This window comes from Myotis davidii, unplaced genomic scaffold (assembly GCF_000327345.1).
Source record: "Myotis davidii unplaced genomic scaffold, ASM32734v1 scaffold20, whole genome shotgun sequence".
Classification (NCBI taxonomy): domain Eukaryota; kingdom Metazoa; phylum Chordata; class Mammalia; order Chiroptera; family Vespertilionidae; genus Myotis; species Myotis davidii.
Genome location: NW_006292574.1, coordinates 683,602 through 702,571, shown reverse-complemented (window position 1 = coordinate 702,571; position 18,970 = coordinate 683,602). Strand labels below are relative to the sequence as shown.

At 37.2% G+C, this 18,970-nt stretch overlaps 1 protein-coding gene across 2 annotated transcripts in view; it reads left to right on the top strand.

Moving 5' to 3' along the window:
* PCDH15 (protocadherin-related 15) overlaps positions 1-18,970 on the top strand; it is a 516,985-nt gene that overhangs the window by 333,335 nt on the left and 164,680 nt on the right. For both annotated transcript variants that reach the window (XM_015565490.1, XM_015565491.1), the window contains exons 16-17: positions 332-425; positions 6,516-6,644. In XM_015565490.1, coding sequence (XP_015420976.1) covers positions 332-425; positions 6,516-6,644 — 223 coding nt within the window. The remainder of the gene's footprint in view (positions 1-331; positions 426-6,515; positions 6,645-18,970) is intronic.

Below are 18,970 nucleotides of genomic sequence, written 5' to 3'. Positions count from 1 at the left end.
AGAGACTCTGATTTTGATTCATTGGTGTTGACTTTCTATACCCCACTACCATATGTGGTGTTAATTGCTTGAATTCTACTATCACAGTAAACATAGCTGCATTAAAATTATGTTATTTGGTTTGGTAATTTTTCATTCTTGCTAAGGAACTCGACAACCTTAAAAGACTTATGCTTTTCAGCATGAATCTTAGAATCATACATCTTATATACTTAAGATGTGTTTGATGAAGGGGAAACGCATAGCAGAAGTAGTTCAGGATAGCGGGGAGACTCCTCTGTGATAACATTCCTCTCTGTCTTACCTGTTTGTTTGTTTTCTCTGTCACTAGAACTGGGATTCTAACCTTAGGGAAAGCCCTGGACAGGGAGAGCACCGATCGCTACATTCTAATCGTCACTGCACACGATGGCAGGCCAGATGGGGTGAGTACTCTCCCTGGGAAAGGGGTAAAAAATAGTATTAAAGAAACCGAGAGAACCTTGTAGTTTTACACTTTAAAAAATGTATCACTCTCGTGAATTCACGAATAATCTCTCTCTCTCTCTCTCTCTCTCATTATAATTACTCAAAGTGCTCTTTTCTCCAGTAGGCTCCTTTGCTAATAAATGAACCTATACTCTTAATCTGTTATGGTGTTAAATAACTTTTGACCTGACAGAATAGATACTTGTGTTTGACATTCTTACCCAATTTCTGGGGAACATGATATCTAACATAGTCTCAGAAGTATTCAGTTATGTCCATCAGCAACAGAGCACTCTGGGAATTTTACTATGTTGGAACCTGTTTCCTTTAATGTCACTTTGTGGGGTGGAGAAGTGTTAAAAGGGAATTTGTGGATACATGCCTTGAAGCACTTAGGAAAACAAATTGATTCCACAGTGGATTTGTAAGCAGCACTCAGAATCTGTACTAATCCTTGATGACTGAAGTGGTTTAAAGGGACCCTTAAATCTAGAGAAGATAAATTTTATTTTCTCTGCACTCAAATTAGTTTTAAGAATAAGTAGTGGAGTCATTCTGAATTGTTTTAAGAGAATTCAATTGTATTCTTTAAACAATGCCAGGCACAACCACAACTATTCTGATTTTTAAGCATGGTAACATTTCAGTTTTTGGTAACATATCATTAGACTATTTTTTCACCATTTCTATTCCATAGCTTTTTGTCTTTGGGGGTTCCTTTTGGGGGTGGGGAAGGTGTTTTGTGTGTGTGTGTGTGTGTGTGTGTTTCTTTTTTAAAACTACATATTTTATTTATTTCAGAGAGGAAGGGAGAGGGAGAGAAAGATAGAAACATCAATGATGAAAGACAATCATTGATCAGCTACCTCCTGCACTCCCCACACTGGAGATCAAGCTCAAAACCCAGACATGTGCCCTGAACAGGAATCGAACTGTGACCTCCTGGTTCATAGGTCGATGCTCAACTCCTGAGCCACACCAGCCAGCTGTGTGTGTTTCTTTTATCAAGTGCATCTAGATCTAGACTCACTCAGCACTGTCCTCTGGGAATAATTTCAAACTCCATATAGGTATATAGGCAAGAATTATCCAATTCAAATGGTAAAAAATCTACCATTTTCTTGAAATGTCTTATTTGATCAATATGATAAATTGTTTGGGACCCTATAATGATCTTCTCACACTTACTTGAGACTGATAGCTGAGAGAATTTCACCGTGATAAAAAACATATCAAATTTACACCTGGAATGTGTTATCACCTTAGTTAAAAATCAGAAAAATAGATAGATATAATTAATTAAATTTGGTAATTATAATTTGCCATTTATAAGCTATTTGTCACTTTTCAAACATTAGATAAACAGCTAATATAGAAAATAAAGTTTACAGAACAGTTTAGTAAATAGTGGGGTCAATAGAAGATACTTGAATATTAGATGTGAAGAAAAATGAAATTTAAGAATTATTTATATTTATGCAATACCCTTGATTAACATAGTGTGCCTGTGATAAACATGCATAACAAAGTCAGTGAGAAACTCGAGAAGAAAATAATTGAAGAACTTGACTTACGATGAAAGTTTAATGGGTAACTTGGCTAGGAAATAACTGAGGGAAAAATTCTAGGGAGGAGGAGGAATTATTTATTCAGCATAGAATAAGGGGTATAATTAGAGTGAAGTAAAATTACTAAGGAGCATACAGGTCAACCATTAGAATAGGAAAAAAAACATTATAATACAAACTTTGTGATATTAGCTGGGACATTTTAAGCCTGATCTTAAAAGTAAAATTTCTTAGACAAAAGAACAGCTTAAAAATGGTGTATTAGAATATCAGGCTTAGTCTCAATGTACTAATTTTGGTTTCGTCCCCATAAAAAAACTAAAAGTAAGTTCGGGATTAAAATTAGTACTTTAGTTCCTTCTAGAACATTTTTTTTCCCAGTTAGTTGTCTATTTCAGTTCCCTTTGGCTAGGTTAGTTAGCATTTCTAGTTCCTAATTTTTCAATTCTTATAATCATTAAGGTCTCCTTCACTTTTAAAATTCTGATTCTTTTAAGCAAGTTTATTTATTTTCAAAAGTTTATAGTGAGAGAGTATCAGTAGAGAAAGAAACATTTTGATTTCAAACAAAAACTTCTTCAGTAAATTTTATTATTCATATAATTTTATGCATGGATTTACATGTGGGCACATACAGTGGGTTCCTAAAGAAAAAAGTGATTACAGAATGATAATATTCTCACATTGTCATAACACTTTTTCTTATCTAAACATTTAAAGATATCCTTTGCAAAATTATAGTGAAATGAACCCATTAACCTTAAAAATCATGGGTCTCAAGAAAGATATGTAATGAGCACAGACACCAGATGGAGGACTGTTCTTAAATCAAAATGATTGCTAGCAATATGTGTGAAACAAATTGTAAAGATATAATTTGAAATGTTATGAGAAACCCCATCCCTTACCAACCCCCAAAAGAGTTTAGGGAAGAAGATGTAAGGCCCTAAGACCCCCCGGAGAGTCCGATGGAGGAGGCGACGACCCCAAGTCAAACGCAGAGACCGGAACTTGATGCAAAAGCAAGAGGTTCTTTATTACAAGCGCAGCACAGGGGCTCCCAGGCAGGCAGGCAGCAACCCGAGGGAAGTGCTGGCTGACTGGAGCCCCAAGCAATTGCAGAGCATGAGTTTAGAAAGGCAAAAACCACACGCAGGTGGCCTGGAATGTCAGGAAACTGGGTTGTCAGTTAACTCATCTCCTGAGGGGACAGGCCTGTGTTAGCAGTTGACTCATTTCCTGAGGGGCCAGGGTGGTCTGTCTTGCATAAACCTACCCCAGGGAGAGATAAAACAACTCTGCTGTGACTACACCAGAGCACCAGGGCTTACTGGAAAGGTCAGTTAGCACAGACCGATCCCAGGAAGAGATAAAATAACTCTGCTATGACTAAACTAGGGCCAGGGCTTTTAAGAAAGGTCTGGGGGAGGGAGAGGCTTCTCCCTGGCCTTACAAAGAGAGCTAATATTCAGTTGGTCATTGCCAATTTTTTGTAGACAATGTTGAAGAAATTTTATATATTTTTTCCTATATTTTTTCGCTTTTTCCTAAATTTAGTTTGTCAATAATAGTTTTAAAAATCTATACAGGTAAATTAAATATCTCATGTAATACATACCTGTAAATATTTAGATTTCTTCAGTTATTATGATTAAAATAAAGTAATATTTTGTAGATTTAATAATTATTTACATTTATTTGAAGTTACTTGCAAATTTATGAAGTTGCAAATTTCTTAACAAAGCTGCTACTATTCTTTATTCCAACATTTTCACATTTTAGCTGAAATAGACTTCGATTAAAAATTTTATGTGTTATATGCAAGTTTTTTAATCAGTTATATTTTACCGAATTTATTTATAATAATATATAGGATAACTCCCAAATGCATTTTGCAGGAATATACATTTCACTTCCTTTTTTTAGAAGCTTTTGTACATAATTTACTCTTAAGCTAAACTAAGTTCATAAATATGAGCTAAAAAGACATTTTCTTAGAAAATCTGGGCAAACATTATTATATTTATGGTTATAATTTGATTAACACTCTAGGAGGAAAAAAATTTTCTCAACCCTCTTAAGGTCTCTGGCTGGGTCTGAAAATTAAACTGACAAAAATTAACAAGTGAAAGCATACAAACGTATTTAATATGTTTTATATGATGTGGTAGCCTCTATAAGGAAATGAAGACGCAAAGAAATGGTGAAACCTACCTGCTTTTATAAGAGAAGCATTTGTGCAATAGTGACTGACTTATGTAGGGAGGCTAAAGGATGATTAAAATTATCTTAGCATGGTCTGCTAGTACCAAATTCTCTTGCTCTCAACTTCTCACTGTTGATAAGAATGTTTCTTTCTGATACGGGGAGGACATCTTTCACATAGGAGTTCCATATCTTGCTTTTAAGGGAAAAAAGAAAAGGTCACAATGATTCTTCTGTTTTTGCTGCTTTCCAAGTGCCTTCAATTCAAAATAGTCAATATGACCAGGTGGCATTTTTGGGGGTGACATACTCTGAACAACATCAGGAACCTCTGGCATCATTAGCATTTAGGACTGTGGCCATAAAAAACAAAAAACAAAAAAACAAACAAACAAAAAAACACACACCAGGAAATCCAAACTACAGTCGCTTAAGCAAAATAGGTTTATTTGTCTCAAATAAAAAGAAAGCTACAGGTGGACAGGACCGGGATTGTGCAGGCCTCGGTACTTCAGGGATGCCTGCTCCCTATTCCCTGCTCTGCCGTTTATCATGTTTGCTTTGTTATTCATTCTTATTACCCAGTGTGCTGAAGGTGGCTATTGCGCTCTAGGCATCCACTCTTCATTCCAGAAGAATAAAAGGTAAAGATGAATGCATGAGTCCATCGTTCTTCTTCAGAGAACTAAAATTTTTTCAGACACCACTCCTGGAATATTTTCTCTTACATCTTATTATCCTAAGTAGCCACAGCAAGCTGAAAGATAACTAGTAAGTAGGGCTTGTGGATTGTGGTTATATCAATCAACCAACAGCCTTTCTCTAATTTTGGCCTCCTCCCTCAGTGATCTCTCCCACACTGACAGAGCAGGTGGAGGGCATGTGCTGTACACAGGAATTGATTAGAGAGAGCAGTCAGTGTCCAGCTGGAGTCACATGTGAATATGTTCTGGATTGTGCAAAAGATACTGACCTACATACTCTTCTCTGGTTGCAGCAGACCAGGGATGTACCTTTTAGGCCAGTGATGGCAAACCTATGACGTGTGTCAGAGATGACAAGCGAACTCATTTTTTTCATTGATTTTTATTTGTTAAATGGCATTTAAATACATAAGATAAATATCAAAAATATAAGTCTTTGTTTTACTATGGTTGCAAATATCAAAAAATTTCTATATGTGACTCGGCACCAGACTTAAGTTAGGGTTTTTCAAAATGCTGACACGCCGAGCTCAAAAGGTTCGCCATCACTGTTTTAGGCAGGTAGCATATATTACTATTAGGTTTACCTGCTTACCATTTCCTTAGGCTGTATACGGTAATTATAAGGTAATTAATTAGTGGTATACATGGTCCTCAAATTCTTGGTTTAGATGTAAACTCAGAAAATTACTAATGTAACATTTTTCTGGTAGCATTTGCTTACTTGAAAATACCTAGTTGACATATAGTGTGATTTTATAATGCACTAGTTTTTTTTGCTAGAGAGTGATAAAAATCTACAGGAATGTTACATTTCAGAGCAAAAGGGGTGTACAAACAAAAGCTTGCCACCCATAAGATTTGTCGAGTAAGACTCCCTCCATGTTCTGCGTGGAGTAGGGTTCGGTATCTGAACGAGGAGCCGCACAACAAATGAGAGAAAAAGACACGAGATAATTTTGCAATATTGGGGGACCAGGTGGCAAGTCCTGAAGGACTTCCTCTCTGTGCTCAGGCCTCACCAAGCTTTTATTGATCTGGGATGCACCCATAGCATAGCCCTTAGGCAGGTGAGCGCTGGCAACAGGCAGACTAGCCCATCAGCAAGGATTTACATAATAATAAATGGGGGAGTAGTTTCAGCTACCACTGTCTGGACAAACAGAGGTGGCGCCTAGCCTAGCTGACCTCTGCTAGGGCTTCAAAGGCACCCAGCCTTGGGGGGGGGGGGGGCGGGGGGAGGTTCTCTGTCTATGTTTATCAGGTAGTGAAGGCAATAAACAGTTTCCCACAAGATTTGATCAAGATAAAGGTAAAATCACTTCCTCAAAGTTAGCCTTTAGTCAGTACTTGACATTTTCAAGATGCTTTTCCTTTGATAGCATCATTTGCTTTTTTCTGTTTTTGAGCTTCCTCTTCTTCTTTTTTTTGTTTTTGTTTTTGGAAAACTAAGAAATAGGAATAGGAACAGAGATGCTTTTCAGAGAGACAAATGCCACCATTAACAAGTAACTGACAATACAATAAAAATAGCTCCTCTCACATTTAACCTTCTTCTTTTCAATTTCAGACCTCAACGGCCACAGTAAACATAGTGGTGTCAGATGTCAATGACAATGATCCGGTGTTTGATCCCTATCTGCCTAGAAATCTGTCTGTGGTGGAAGAGGAAGCCAATGCCTTTGTGGGTCAAGTCAGGGTAAGTGGAGTATGTGTTAGGCGATGGGGCACTGGAACTATCTGAAAGCCATCTGTGAGAGCACTTGGGTATACTGCAGGGTGCAGATAAAGGGCATGCATTCTCAATCACTGAGCCAGACATCTTTCGAGATATTTTTTTAATAATATCGTTTCCATTTGGTGTTTAACTTTTAAGATTTAGTTAATTTACATTTTATAACCATAGTATAATCTAAAAGTGATTCATTTAAGAGTATTCTATTTTAATTTAATTTATTTTATTTTCTGGAATTATGATAAAGTGTTTTACAATAAATATGTAGCTATATTATAAAGTATACATTTGAAAATACCTCAAAATACAAATGCTTAGATGTGAATTATTTCGGTGTCTGAACATGTCTTTAGCATCTACTCTGTACCTTAGGGAATAATACACAACCTTTGTCCCGCATACTCAACACTCATTTCTAGGCATGTTCTCCTAATTTCTAACTGGACATACAAGTCAATTTCTGTAGTTGTTTTGTTGAAAATCCAGTTTAAATAAAAATCAGAGATAGTACAGTATTTCTCAGTTAGGCCATGATTGGTTTTGAACACAGTTAATGGTTTAGAAGCCACAAATAAGAGCCAGTTTTGAGGAAGGTGTACGTATTTTGAGGCACCTAGCTCAGCTGAGGCATTGATACGGTCTCCAGGCGAGGAAGATACCTCCTCTGGAAGGAGAGAGTCACTCAGGCGCCCTGAGCCTATGTTTCAGGATCCCACCTCTTCCCTGGTAAGGCCCTGGGTTTTGAATAAGAGGTTTGCTGGTGCTTGGAAGTAAGACTTCTTTACGATTCAGCTACCCGTACAATCAGGCAAAGGGTCTAGTTTTCATTCAATATTCTCTCTGCCTGCAAAAAAAGAAAAAAAAAGAAAAAGGATTTCTTTAAATGCTGTATTAGAGTCCTTCTGACTTTCATACCGTGTCCTGACATTTTGAAAGGTTAGGTTGAGCCCCTCAGTTTTTCTCTCAGAGCATATGGATAATATAAAAGCTACCAACTCCACAGGTAGTACTGCTCTCATCTTCACTGTCTCTCTCAAATCCTGGGAGACACTGCATCAGGCGCATATCTCCTATGCCTTTATGTCATCCCACTTCACGACAGGAAAGAGTCTTAGTAACTGAGCTGTTAACATCATGCCCACAGGTCTTGATGCCATGTGAACAACAAGCCACTCAACTCCAGAACCCTTATGCAATACCTCTGGGTTAATTCTTCTGTCGATTCTACAAGAAGAAACCTAGATGCAAAGGTTCTGGTCTAACTGGTTATTTGAGAAGTTCACGTTAACACTAATAGGGAAGTAAGGAAGTCATGCAGAGAAGCCATGGCAGCCCATGAAGGGATTGCTATTAACCATCTGTCATACGAGGGCTGGAGATTAATTTCAAGGGCAGTGGGCAATGGCATAAAACACCTTCTCCAGAAGTATTGATCCCAAGAAGGGATAGCTCTTCCAAATCCTTACACTAGATCCTGAGAGTTCTTGGTCACCCATGCTGTGGAAGGGGACTTATTTTCAGCACTCCCTGTTCCCATGCAAGTGAGCAGCCAACTGTCTGTGATTCTGATGTAAAGGCATCAGTCAGACTATAGATGCTAGCAGATGGAAGTTAACCAGTGTTAACTTGAGGGACATGCATGGGGCACTGACACCTTCTTTAAACCAAGCAAACAAGGTGATAAGAGGGGCATGTGCAGAAGACATCGGAAGGAGGCAATACTGAAGTGCACTTGTGAAAGATGAATACTGGTGAAAAGAATTAGGGAAGGATTGGAAACTGTCTTGACTAGAGAAAGGTAATTGTATTAATAAAAGCGTAGACAAATGAGAGTATGTGACCTGTCCTAATTACAGTCAATAAGATGTATCATATCCAAACATTTCTCTACACCATGTTGTAGAAGGTGATGGGGACCCCTGGAGATTCTGAGGTGTGACATCATGAGATTTTTATTATATCAACACTGGAGGCCAGGTGCATGAAATTCATGCATGGGTAGGGTCCCTAGGCCTGGTCAGCAATCAGGGCCGATCTGTGGGGCATGGGCAGGGCGATCGGGGGGCCCCCATTGGCACCTGCCTTGGCCAGCCTGGCAGGTCATCTCCCTGTGTGGGGAGACTGGCGGGGTGATCGGGGGACCCCCACTAGCACCCACCTTGGCTGGCCTGGGACCACAGTCCAGAACTCCTCTACACATAAATTCCATTACTGTCAGATTATCGACTGGTTCTCAAATGGCCTCTTCAGCTCAATTCTGTCTTGTATCACATCTGCCTGGTATTTTTTTTAAATCTATAATCTCACTCATTTGTCAAGGTTCTGGAAATCACACATTTTCCTGTCAACCCTGCATGGCCACCTTAGTCCTTTGTGGTGTTTCTCCTTCCTTTTAGCAAATAATTGAAATAACACATTTGCCACTTGACATAGAAAAAAAATACTATTTTTAGAGGAGTTCTGGAAACTCGACTTAAAAACGTTGAGTTTAGTTGGGGAAGTAGAAAGTCCTAATGAAATGGCCATTGTTATAAAGACTTTACTTGTCAGTGTAATGCTTTCTTTAGAACCCTTCACAGTATTTCACAGGAAACTCTAAAGGTCTTTATGCATGTTCTGATTCTGAACTGCGTGCCAATAGTTCATCATTAAAATGAGTTTCAGATATTAGGCCTTATACCAACTCCTACAAAAGTCTAGGTTGATCCCAAGTGCCTGAGTGTGTAGAAAATAAGAGAAGATATTTTTAAATGTGTGTGTTTTTGTTTTGACTTACTTCTTATTATTAAACTAGAGTTCCAGTGCACAAAATTAATGTACTCAGGGGGGTACCGCAGCCCGGCCTGCACCCTCTCACAGTCCTGGAGCCCTCAGGGGATGTCCGACTGCTCTGAGCCTGGCTTCTGGCTGAGTAGTGCTCCCCCTGTGGGAACGCACTGACCACCAGGGGGCAGCTCCTGTGTTGAGCGGGATTGGGCCGAAACCACTCTCATCAGCTATCCAACATCCTATGAGGGGTCTCAGATTGTGAGAGGGCACAGGCCAGGCCAAGGGAGCCCATTGATGCATGATTAGGGGCATGGAGGGATGCGGGAGATTGGCCAGCCAGGGAGGGATTGTGGGAGGGCTCCAGGGTATGTTGGCCCCTCTTGCTCAGTTCCAATCGGATGGACCCCTGCAGCAAGCTAACCTACCAGTCAAAGCATCTGCCCCCTGGTGGTCAGTGCACATCATAGCGGCTGGTTGACCGGTTGACAAAACCGAAGGACCTGCTGGGAATAAATCATTGTAATGTGTAAGAGCCAGGCAGATGACTTTGAACCCTAGTTCTTCAGAAGTGGCGTATAGAATGTGTCATTTTCCTTTATTTCTCAACTAATGTCTGGTAGATTCAATCTTGACTCCAAGTTGGGTGGGGAATGAGGAGAAGATAAAGCAAGATCTACCTCAGCCAACACTGGTGTGAGATGCAGGGTCCCAAAGATAATTTCTTTGTGATGTGGAGCAGCATTTAGCATCAAGAATGCGATGGTGTTCTTACTTTGGCATGCTTGCCACAGCGGGTGCTTTGGTGCATGACTGTGTGTGCATACTCGGGGTGAGTGGGGGTTTAAGGGAGAGCAGTGCAGGGAGGAAGCCTTGAAGCTCATGTCAGAGGTTTTAACCTGTGTGATGGCATCTTCTTGAAGAGTTTCTTGGGGGTCTGAATTCTCCTGAAATTTTGTGTCTTTGTGTTTCAGCATAGCCCTGGGCATGAATGCATGCACAGATGCATCAGAGGAGGCGTGCTTGGAGGCAACACTGCCTGTTAAGATGAAACAAGTTCTAAGCATTGTACACAATATTGAATGAGCTACCTCCCAGCAAACTTCCAGTAAATACCTTGCAGAAATTCTCATGCTGAACTGACTTCTTTTAACGCTGAGTAACAACAATAGAGCCCTGAGTCAACAAAAATGTTCTTCCAGTTCTAAAACAAAAGAGGCTGAGTGTATTTAACCTGAAACACTAATGTATTCCCAGTGTGAGATCTGCATGCTAAATCTCAGCAGCGATGAAGTGGTAGAGATTTTGTTTGAAACCCTAAGCAGTTTTAAAATCATTAGTAAACTGCAGTGTTTAGAAAGGTAGTAATGGTGTCATTTCTGAAAAAATAAAAATAAAAAAATATATATATATCCTTCAACTAGACAATTTAATATTAAGCAAAATAAATCTGGCCTTCAGTGGCCTGTCTGATTAATGTTGTGATCCCCCTGTGTGGGGTTCTAAAAATGAAATAAAGGTGGGGAGCTTTACGGTCTTTTATTTATTTGTTGTAGCTCAGCATGACATTCAACAGTGCCTGAAACTATAATACTTCTTTGTTAAGTGGGTGACAACTGGGGAATTGTATGGCTTCTCTTGTCAAGTCAAACTGTATAATGCAAACACTGTTCTCAGTCCAGTAAAGAAAAATCACCCCCCCCCTCCGATTTGAAAAATTAGTGGCATACATTTAATGCTGCTGCCTACAAATGGAAATGTATCTATTTCTGGCGAATATTTTTGAAACGTGGTGATCATTCAGGTACTCAACTATCAGTTCATAAATGGATTAGAAAGTTGTATGCATTTATTGATACAATATATACTTGGGACCTACCCTTTTAGTAGTTTTTAGTCTTACTATCAGCTATTATAATGAGTGCATGTACATGTGTATGCATTTGTATGTGTGTGTAAATATTCATAGCTGTATAATCCCAGCTGTACAATGAATGATTTCTCCCACCATCCTCATGGTAACCAATGATCTCTTTATTGCTAAATATAGCTTTTATCTGAATAACTTTACTACTGCATTTGAAATGAACCCCTTATTCTTGAGACTCTACTATGTTTGCTCCTGGATTCTATGTTTAAGAATGTTTAATTCTTTTTGCCTTCCCTTTATCTGATTCCTTCATAAATCTTTTTTACCACAGCAAAAGATAATATTTTTATTTGAGAAAAAAGCACACTATATCAGTATATTATACATATACCATAAAAGTTATTCGCTTTTGTTAACATCATCAGAATCAACATCATAGACATATCCCAAACCTCCAAAACAAACTTTGAATTTTGGAAGCATCTTCTCAGTGGTTGTTCTGATTCTACACATACCTTTTGGGAAATCGAACTCATGTGGAAGCCCACATTTTTAATTGCACTTGGATGTTGATGTCTCCCATAGATGTATCTTGAGCCCCTTCTGCTCCTTCAATCTAAACGCTCAAATAGATACTTACCTGTCAAACAAACCTACTTGTATGTCTGATAGTCATCTCAAGTTCAACATGTTTAAGATTGAACCCTGATTTTCATCTTCCCCAGAAAGGGCTCCTTCTCCAGAATCATGCATCTTGATTACCCATGCCCCAAGCTAAAGGTTGAGGAGGCATCTCAGTCACCTCTTACTCCCCCACTGCCCATATCCAGTCAGTCACCAATCTTGGTAGTTTACATCTTTCAAATTATTCTCAAATTTTTCTTCTCTCCAAACAACCATAGTCAGACACTCATTATTTCTCACCTGAGCTATTATTATACCTTCTTAATTGCTTATCCTGACACTGGTTTTGACACCTCAGAATTTTCCTCACTGTAACTGCTAGAATGCTATCTTTAACAAACCAGATGCACTACAGGAGGTATTCTTACAATGCAACAAGCAAGACACACCTCCCACTGCAGCTTTATTATTCCTCCAGGAATAATAACCTGCTTGCAATCACTAATATTTGCTCTCAGAACTCTCCTTTGTCTCTGCTCCTGCCCGCTGCCTTGATGTCTCCTTTCTCCCTTCTTCATTTAGATAACTCATCCTTGAAAATTCTAGTCACACATAATCTCTTTCGGAAAATCTTTTCTGGGTCCTAAGAGTCTCTTACTCATGGCTCCAGATTATACTGTGCACAGCTTTTTTATAGTACTTACTAAAGGACATGTAAGTTCCCTAAATATGCAAATTACTTGAAACCAGAGACTGTGTCCTATTGATCTTTGAACCCTCACTACCCAGCCCAATAGTTGGCATTAGAATACGCTAAATTAAATTAGACCTAATGTATTAAAATGATCAAGAAATGCATTTTTTACAAGTGATTCATAAACATTATTAAAAAAGAAGAGATGTAATTAACTTCAAAATCTACACATATATATTTGGCTTATTCGCATACCTACAGGTAAATAAGTTTTCTTGATACATAGAGAAAAAGTTTTTATATTGAATATCTATCAACTTTTACAATTTTAGCATGTGGAATAGCACGCATAGAGTTGATTTAAAAAGCAGTATTAATGCAAAGAACAATTGAAATTTATGTTGGTACAGGGCAAAATATTTACCACCCAGGAAACAAGGCAATAATAATGAAGGATGTTCCCAGGTAGAAGAAGATTGCAAGGAGGAAAACTAACCAGCCTGCTTGGTTACATTTTAGAATTGTGTTTTCATTCACCCTTTTAAAATATATACCCTATTTAAATTATTTACATTTATATAAAAAGAAATGCCAGCTATTTTTGCCTCACAAATCCCAGATCCATTCATCTAGCTGTGCCTTTTAATGCTGCATTAGTTATTTATGAGATCCAACTTGGTACAAATTGCACTTCTGTTTTATAGACTGAGGAGAATTCATGGCTTGTTCACATTAGTTGGATTCAGTTCTTCTCTACAAATGTTATAGCTCACTACCATTACTTACACTGAGTTTACTGCCTAACTAAGGAAGAAGCTTGACAATCAACTTAAGGTTTTATAGGAGGCATTCCAACTGTTTCTGAAGCCTTTATTAAGACCATATCTTGTCCTTTAAACTTTATGAAAAGCGCATAATTTAGAGGAAGTGATTTAAACATAACTGTACAATTTAATAAGTTATTATAAAGTAAAAAGAAATATAAGTACAACCCAGATATATAGTGTATCCCTAGGGAAGTACCTGCATGATTCTCCCTAGTTACAACTATAATTAATGACTACAGTAGATTCTTGCTTTCTATTATAGATTTACAAACTAAATCAGCATCCATAAATAATATAATTTAGCTTTGACTTTTGTAATGAATATAAACAGAATTGCATAGTATGTATGCTTTAGTATCTGCCTTCTTTCATGCATCATTATCTTTGTAAGATTTAACCACATTTCTGATTTGGACCAATATGGTGTGATTTCAGTGTTATCACATTGTGTCATGATCAGCATTTCCCTACTAAGATTGAACATTTTTTCATATATATGTTCAATAGCTACTTTGCTTTTTTCACAAAGTACCTACTTAAATCTTGTATTTATTTATCTACTGGGTTGACATTAATTATGCTTTTGCAAGTTCTTTTTCATCGATGGGAGTTCTTCACTTGATCTTAGCCAAAAGTCTGAGAAGAGATGTGGTAATTCTTTGTATATTCAAGACATGACTCCCTTCTTGTTACATGCCTTTAAAATATCTTCTCCAGCTCTGGGAATTACATTTAACTTTCTTAAAGGTGTCTTTTGATACACTGAGTTTTTACTTTTAAGATTGCTAACTATATCCATCATTTTTTCAGTTGTTACTTGCTATCCTCAGATTATGAAGATATTCTCTTACATTATTTTAAGAAGCTTTGTTTTGTTAATATTATTCATATTCAATATAAATACTTATAGGCAAACTTTAAAAATATATTTTCTTCTAGGAGTGTCACAGTTTTAGGTCTTGTAAGTCATTAATGCCTTTTGAGTTTATCTTTGTCCATGGTGTAAGATTAGAGTCCAATTTCATTCATTTTTATGTGCCTGTCTAGTTTCCCAGCACCATTTGTGGAAGGTACTATCCATTCCCGTTGTGATTCTTGGATTCCTTGTCAAAGATGGGTTAACTGAATAGGCACTGGCTTACTTATGGGATTTTGATTCTGTGTATTTGGTCTATTTGGCTGTGTTTACACAATATCCTCAGATTATGAATTACTGTAGCTTTGTAATATATTTTGAAATCAGGAACTATGAGGCTGCCTCCAGTTTTGTTCTTTCTCAAGATTTCATTGGCTATTCGGTGTCTTTTGTAGTTCCATTTAATTTTATGATTTTTTTTTATTTTTCATTAAAAATGCCATTAGGTTTTGTTAGAGATTTAATTGAATCTGTAATCAATTCGGGCAGTATGCAAATTTTAAAAAAATATTGTATTTTAATTCATAAACATGGGATTCTTTCTACTTATGTCTTAATTTATTTTGTATCAATGTTCACTTGGTTAATCCATGTTTGTCTTTTTTTATCAATGTTTTATCTATAGCAAGAGAAGGTCATCATATGATAAAAGGATAAATTCATTAGGAAGATACTAGTATAAGAATAATAAATTTATATTATTCAGTATCAAAGCACCTAAATAGATAAGCAAACATTGACATATCCAATGCGAGATTAATACAAGAAATTAAAAATAGGAGACTTTAATGTCCCACTTTTAATTATAGATAGAACATCTAGACAGAAAATTAATACAAAACAACAGATTTAAAAAACATTATAGACCAGCTGACCCTAACATATATATAGACTATTCCACCAGGGACAACAGATTATGCATACTTCTTAAAAAAACATGGAACATTTTCCAGGATAGATCATTTTTGGGGTCATAAAACAAGTCTTATAAAATTTAAGAAGATTGAAATTACACAAAGTACCTTTTCAATCATAGTAGAATAAAACTAGAAATCAATAACAGAAAAAAGAAATTCATGAATATGTGGAAATTAAGCAAAATATTCTTGAACAACCTATGGCTTAACGACTATATTAAAAGGGAAATTAGAAAAGATTTCAAATCAAAATGCAAAGAAAATCACAACATATCAAACTTATGAGATATAGCAAAAGCAGTATTAAGAGGAAAGTTAATAGCAATGAATTTATCAATACCAGATACGATTTTTTGTAGATAAATAAACTTAGAATAGTAAAATGAAATTACCACAAAATTGGTTGTTTATGAATTGCTTCACTTTAATTAAGCTCTTCATCAAACTTCGGGATTTTGAATAATTTCTGCTTCACAGGACTTTTCTCTTGAGCAGTGGAAAGTTTAATGCTAATAGGATCAATGGAGGAGGCACCAAGTGAAGACTTGGGAAAGTAGGGATAGAAAAAAAGCGGTAAAATAGAATAAAAAAAATGAGAAGAACCTAATGATCAGATTCTCCTCCGTCATTTCAAATAAGGAATATTTTTAATAATTACCTCCCCCAAAATAAATATACCTACTTTTTCCTTTGAAATTCTGGATTATTTAATCATGCCCATTACTAATTAGTGAGACATAAATTTCCGTAGAAATATTCATACTTAGAAAAGTTGACACTCAATTATGGTCTCACTAAATATTTTAGGTGGTCTTGGTCCTGAAAAAAAACAAAAAGTCAATATTAATGCATTGAAATAATGCCATTCACTGAAAGAACTTAATGAATTCACCGTTCAATGAAGATTCATCAGTTATGTAAATTTAGTTGACTTCTCTAAGCAAAGTTTGCTTTTATGATTTTTCTCTTTGATTGCCACTCAATTATAAATCACAATTCCCATGAGCCTCAGAATAATTCACAATTGCATAAAATCTTCTACAGACTTAATGTGCAGCACTTGCTACTTTCCATTTTTATTTTAAAGAGATTCTGCAGAGAAAACATTTTACAACACTAACAGCATATCTGTCACAATTTTATTTTCTTCCTGTATTTGGCTTACTCTCAACTTTTTGAAATAAGAGTGGGTGAGAAGAATGTATGAGACATTGTTAGGATTTATTGAAAATAAACAGATGACAATGAATGAGAGCTATATAAATTTTTGAGAGATTATCTAGATTCCACGCTGATCTGGGGGCAGTTAGCTATGGTTATGAATGTAGGGAGACACAGTAAAACTCTTAAATAATATTAGTATTATTTACTCACATATATTGGTTGTTGGCTACATGCTAAATACTATTCCAAGGGATTTATGTGTATTAGCTTATTCAATACTCACAAAATCTGATGGGGTAGGTACAAATATTTCTATACTAGATGCCCAATGCACAAAATTCATGCAAGAGTAGGCCTTCGCAGCTGTGGTTGCCTGGATCCCTCTCTTGCAGCTGTCGCGTCTGCCTCGATCCCACAGCTGCAGCCCCGGCTTGGTCCCAGAAGGATGTCCGAAGGATGTCTGGTCCAATTAGCATATTACACTTTTATTATTATAAACTAGAGGCCTGGTGCACAAAAATCTGTGCACTGGGGGGGTCCCTCAGGCTGGCCTGCCCCCTCTCACAGTCCGAAAGCCCTCAGAGGATGTCCTACTGACAGCTTAGGCCCACTCCCCACGCAGTCTGGATTCCCCCTACGGGAGGCAACCAGGCTCATCAGGGGAAGGCGCTGCCCCCATCACCCCACTGCAGCCACTGCTGGCTGTGGCAGCTGTGAGGCCTGAGCCCCGGGCCTCGCAGCCACTGTGGCTTTGTCCAGATGGATGTCCAGAAGACGTCCGCCCTAATTTGCCTATTACCCTTTTTTTTAGTATAGATGTGCAATTATACTAAGAGGTGAATTATTTTCCAAAATTATGTAACTGGCAAGTCAGTATCAGCTGTGTCAAGCTGTGAAATTCTAAAGAACCTGTATTTACAATAGGAGGTTGTCTAAAATTCTGGATGAGAGCACTCACCATAGCTTTGGATAGTCTGAGGTTCAAATTCTAGCTATGTTCTAGCAACTCTATGACTTTGGGCAAAGTATATAATCTACCTGATACTCTCTTTTCTTGTCTAAAATAGGAGAGTCTATATCTAGATCATAAAGTCCCCTAAGGCTTAAAGAAGAGAATTCACAATCCCCGAAGCATAATAGGGGCGGTGGCAACAGTAACATTTTGCACGCTTGAATTTTGAGACTTAAATTGAGGTTGATTTAGTCACCCATGATATGAAACTCAGCTCTGTGTTATGTTTTATGCCTTCGTAAAGATGGCTGACAATGTTGCGGCGGTCACTAATTATGTACAGAAGCTTGCTGCTTGTCGTCGGGGTCTTGTTCAGTTTGACTTTCAACTTGGGATGATTCTTCAGTCAGCTCTGAATCTAAATCATTATGCCATCATCTAGAAAAAAATTATTTTTCTATCTTAACCACAAAAAGGTAATGAAAAAATCGATCATTTTACTAAAATCAAGACGTACTATATCTATTGTCATTTTTTTCTAAGGTAAAAAAAAATAAAGTTATTTGTCATGACTTGTACTTAGTACAATTTAAGTGAAAGTCACCAAACTTCCTGATCTTATTAGAGCTGCAGTTTAGGAATGAGGGATGTGGGCTGGATGTCCTTCCTTTCTTGATGCCACACGATTACATTAAGAGACTCTATTTATATGCGCTCATACTTCACTGTGCTTTTTTCATAATACTTATTAAAATTCAAAATTGTTTACTTGTGTGACTTTATTTAACCTTTATCTCCCTCATTAAAATGTAATTTCCAGGAAGGCTGGTTAGAAACCCGACTATATGCCATAATTGTGCAATGCATCTTTACCTTATTACTGGATATTATTACTCTAGTAATTTTTAAAAGGCAATTATTGTATAATATCTGCTTTTTCCTGTAGTTCAAGTGACAATAGAACAAAGTGCACTTTGCTCTTGTCCTTGTTCACTTCCCCAGTCCTTAAAATGCTGTCCGGTGCAAATTTGTTAGTAAACGTGTGAACAAATTAATGAATATAAGCATGTATGATGGCATCAAATCAATTTTGAATTTAATCATTTTGCATTTTTATGCATTAATATATTCTTTCTAATATAGGAGTTGAGGAAAATAAAACTTTTAAAGGCCTTAGTTAATTTTTTTTTAAATATATTTTATTGATTTTTTACAGAGAGGAAGAGAGAGATAGAGAGCTAGAAACATCGATGGGAGAGAAACATCAATCAGCCGCCTCCTGCACATCTCCTACTGGGGATGTGCCCGCAACCCAGGTACATGCCCTAGAGCGGAATCTAACCTGGGACCTTTCAGTCCGCAGGCCGATGCTCTATCCACTGAGCCAAACCAGTTTTGGCGGCCTTAGTTAATTTTTCCTGAGATGTAAACTCAGTTCTGCACTAAAGCATTACTGTGAGCAAGGCACACTCTCTGCTCTTTTAGAATTGGCATTAGATAGCAAACATCTAAATACAAATAATCATATGTAAGACAATGTGAGTAGTGTTGAGGCCGGCA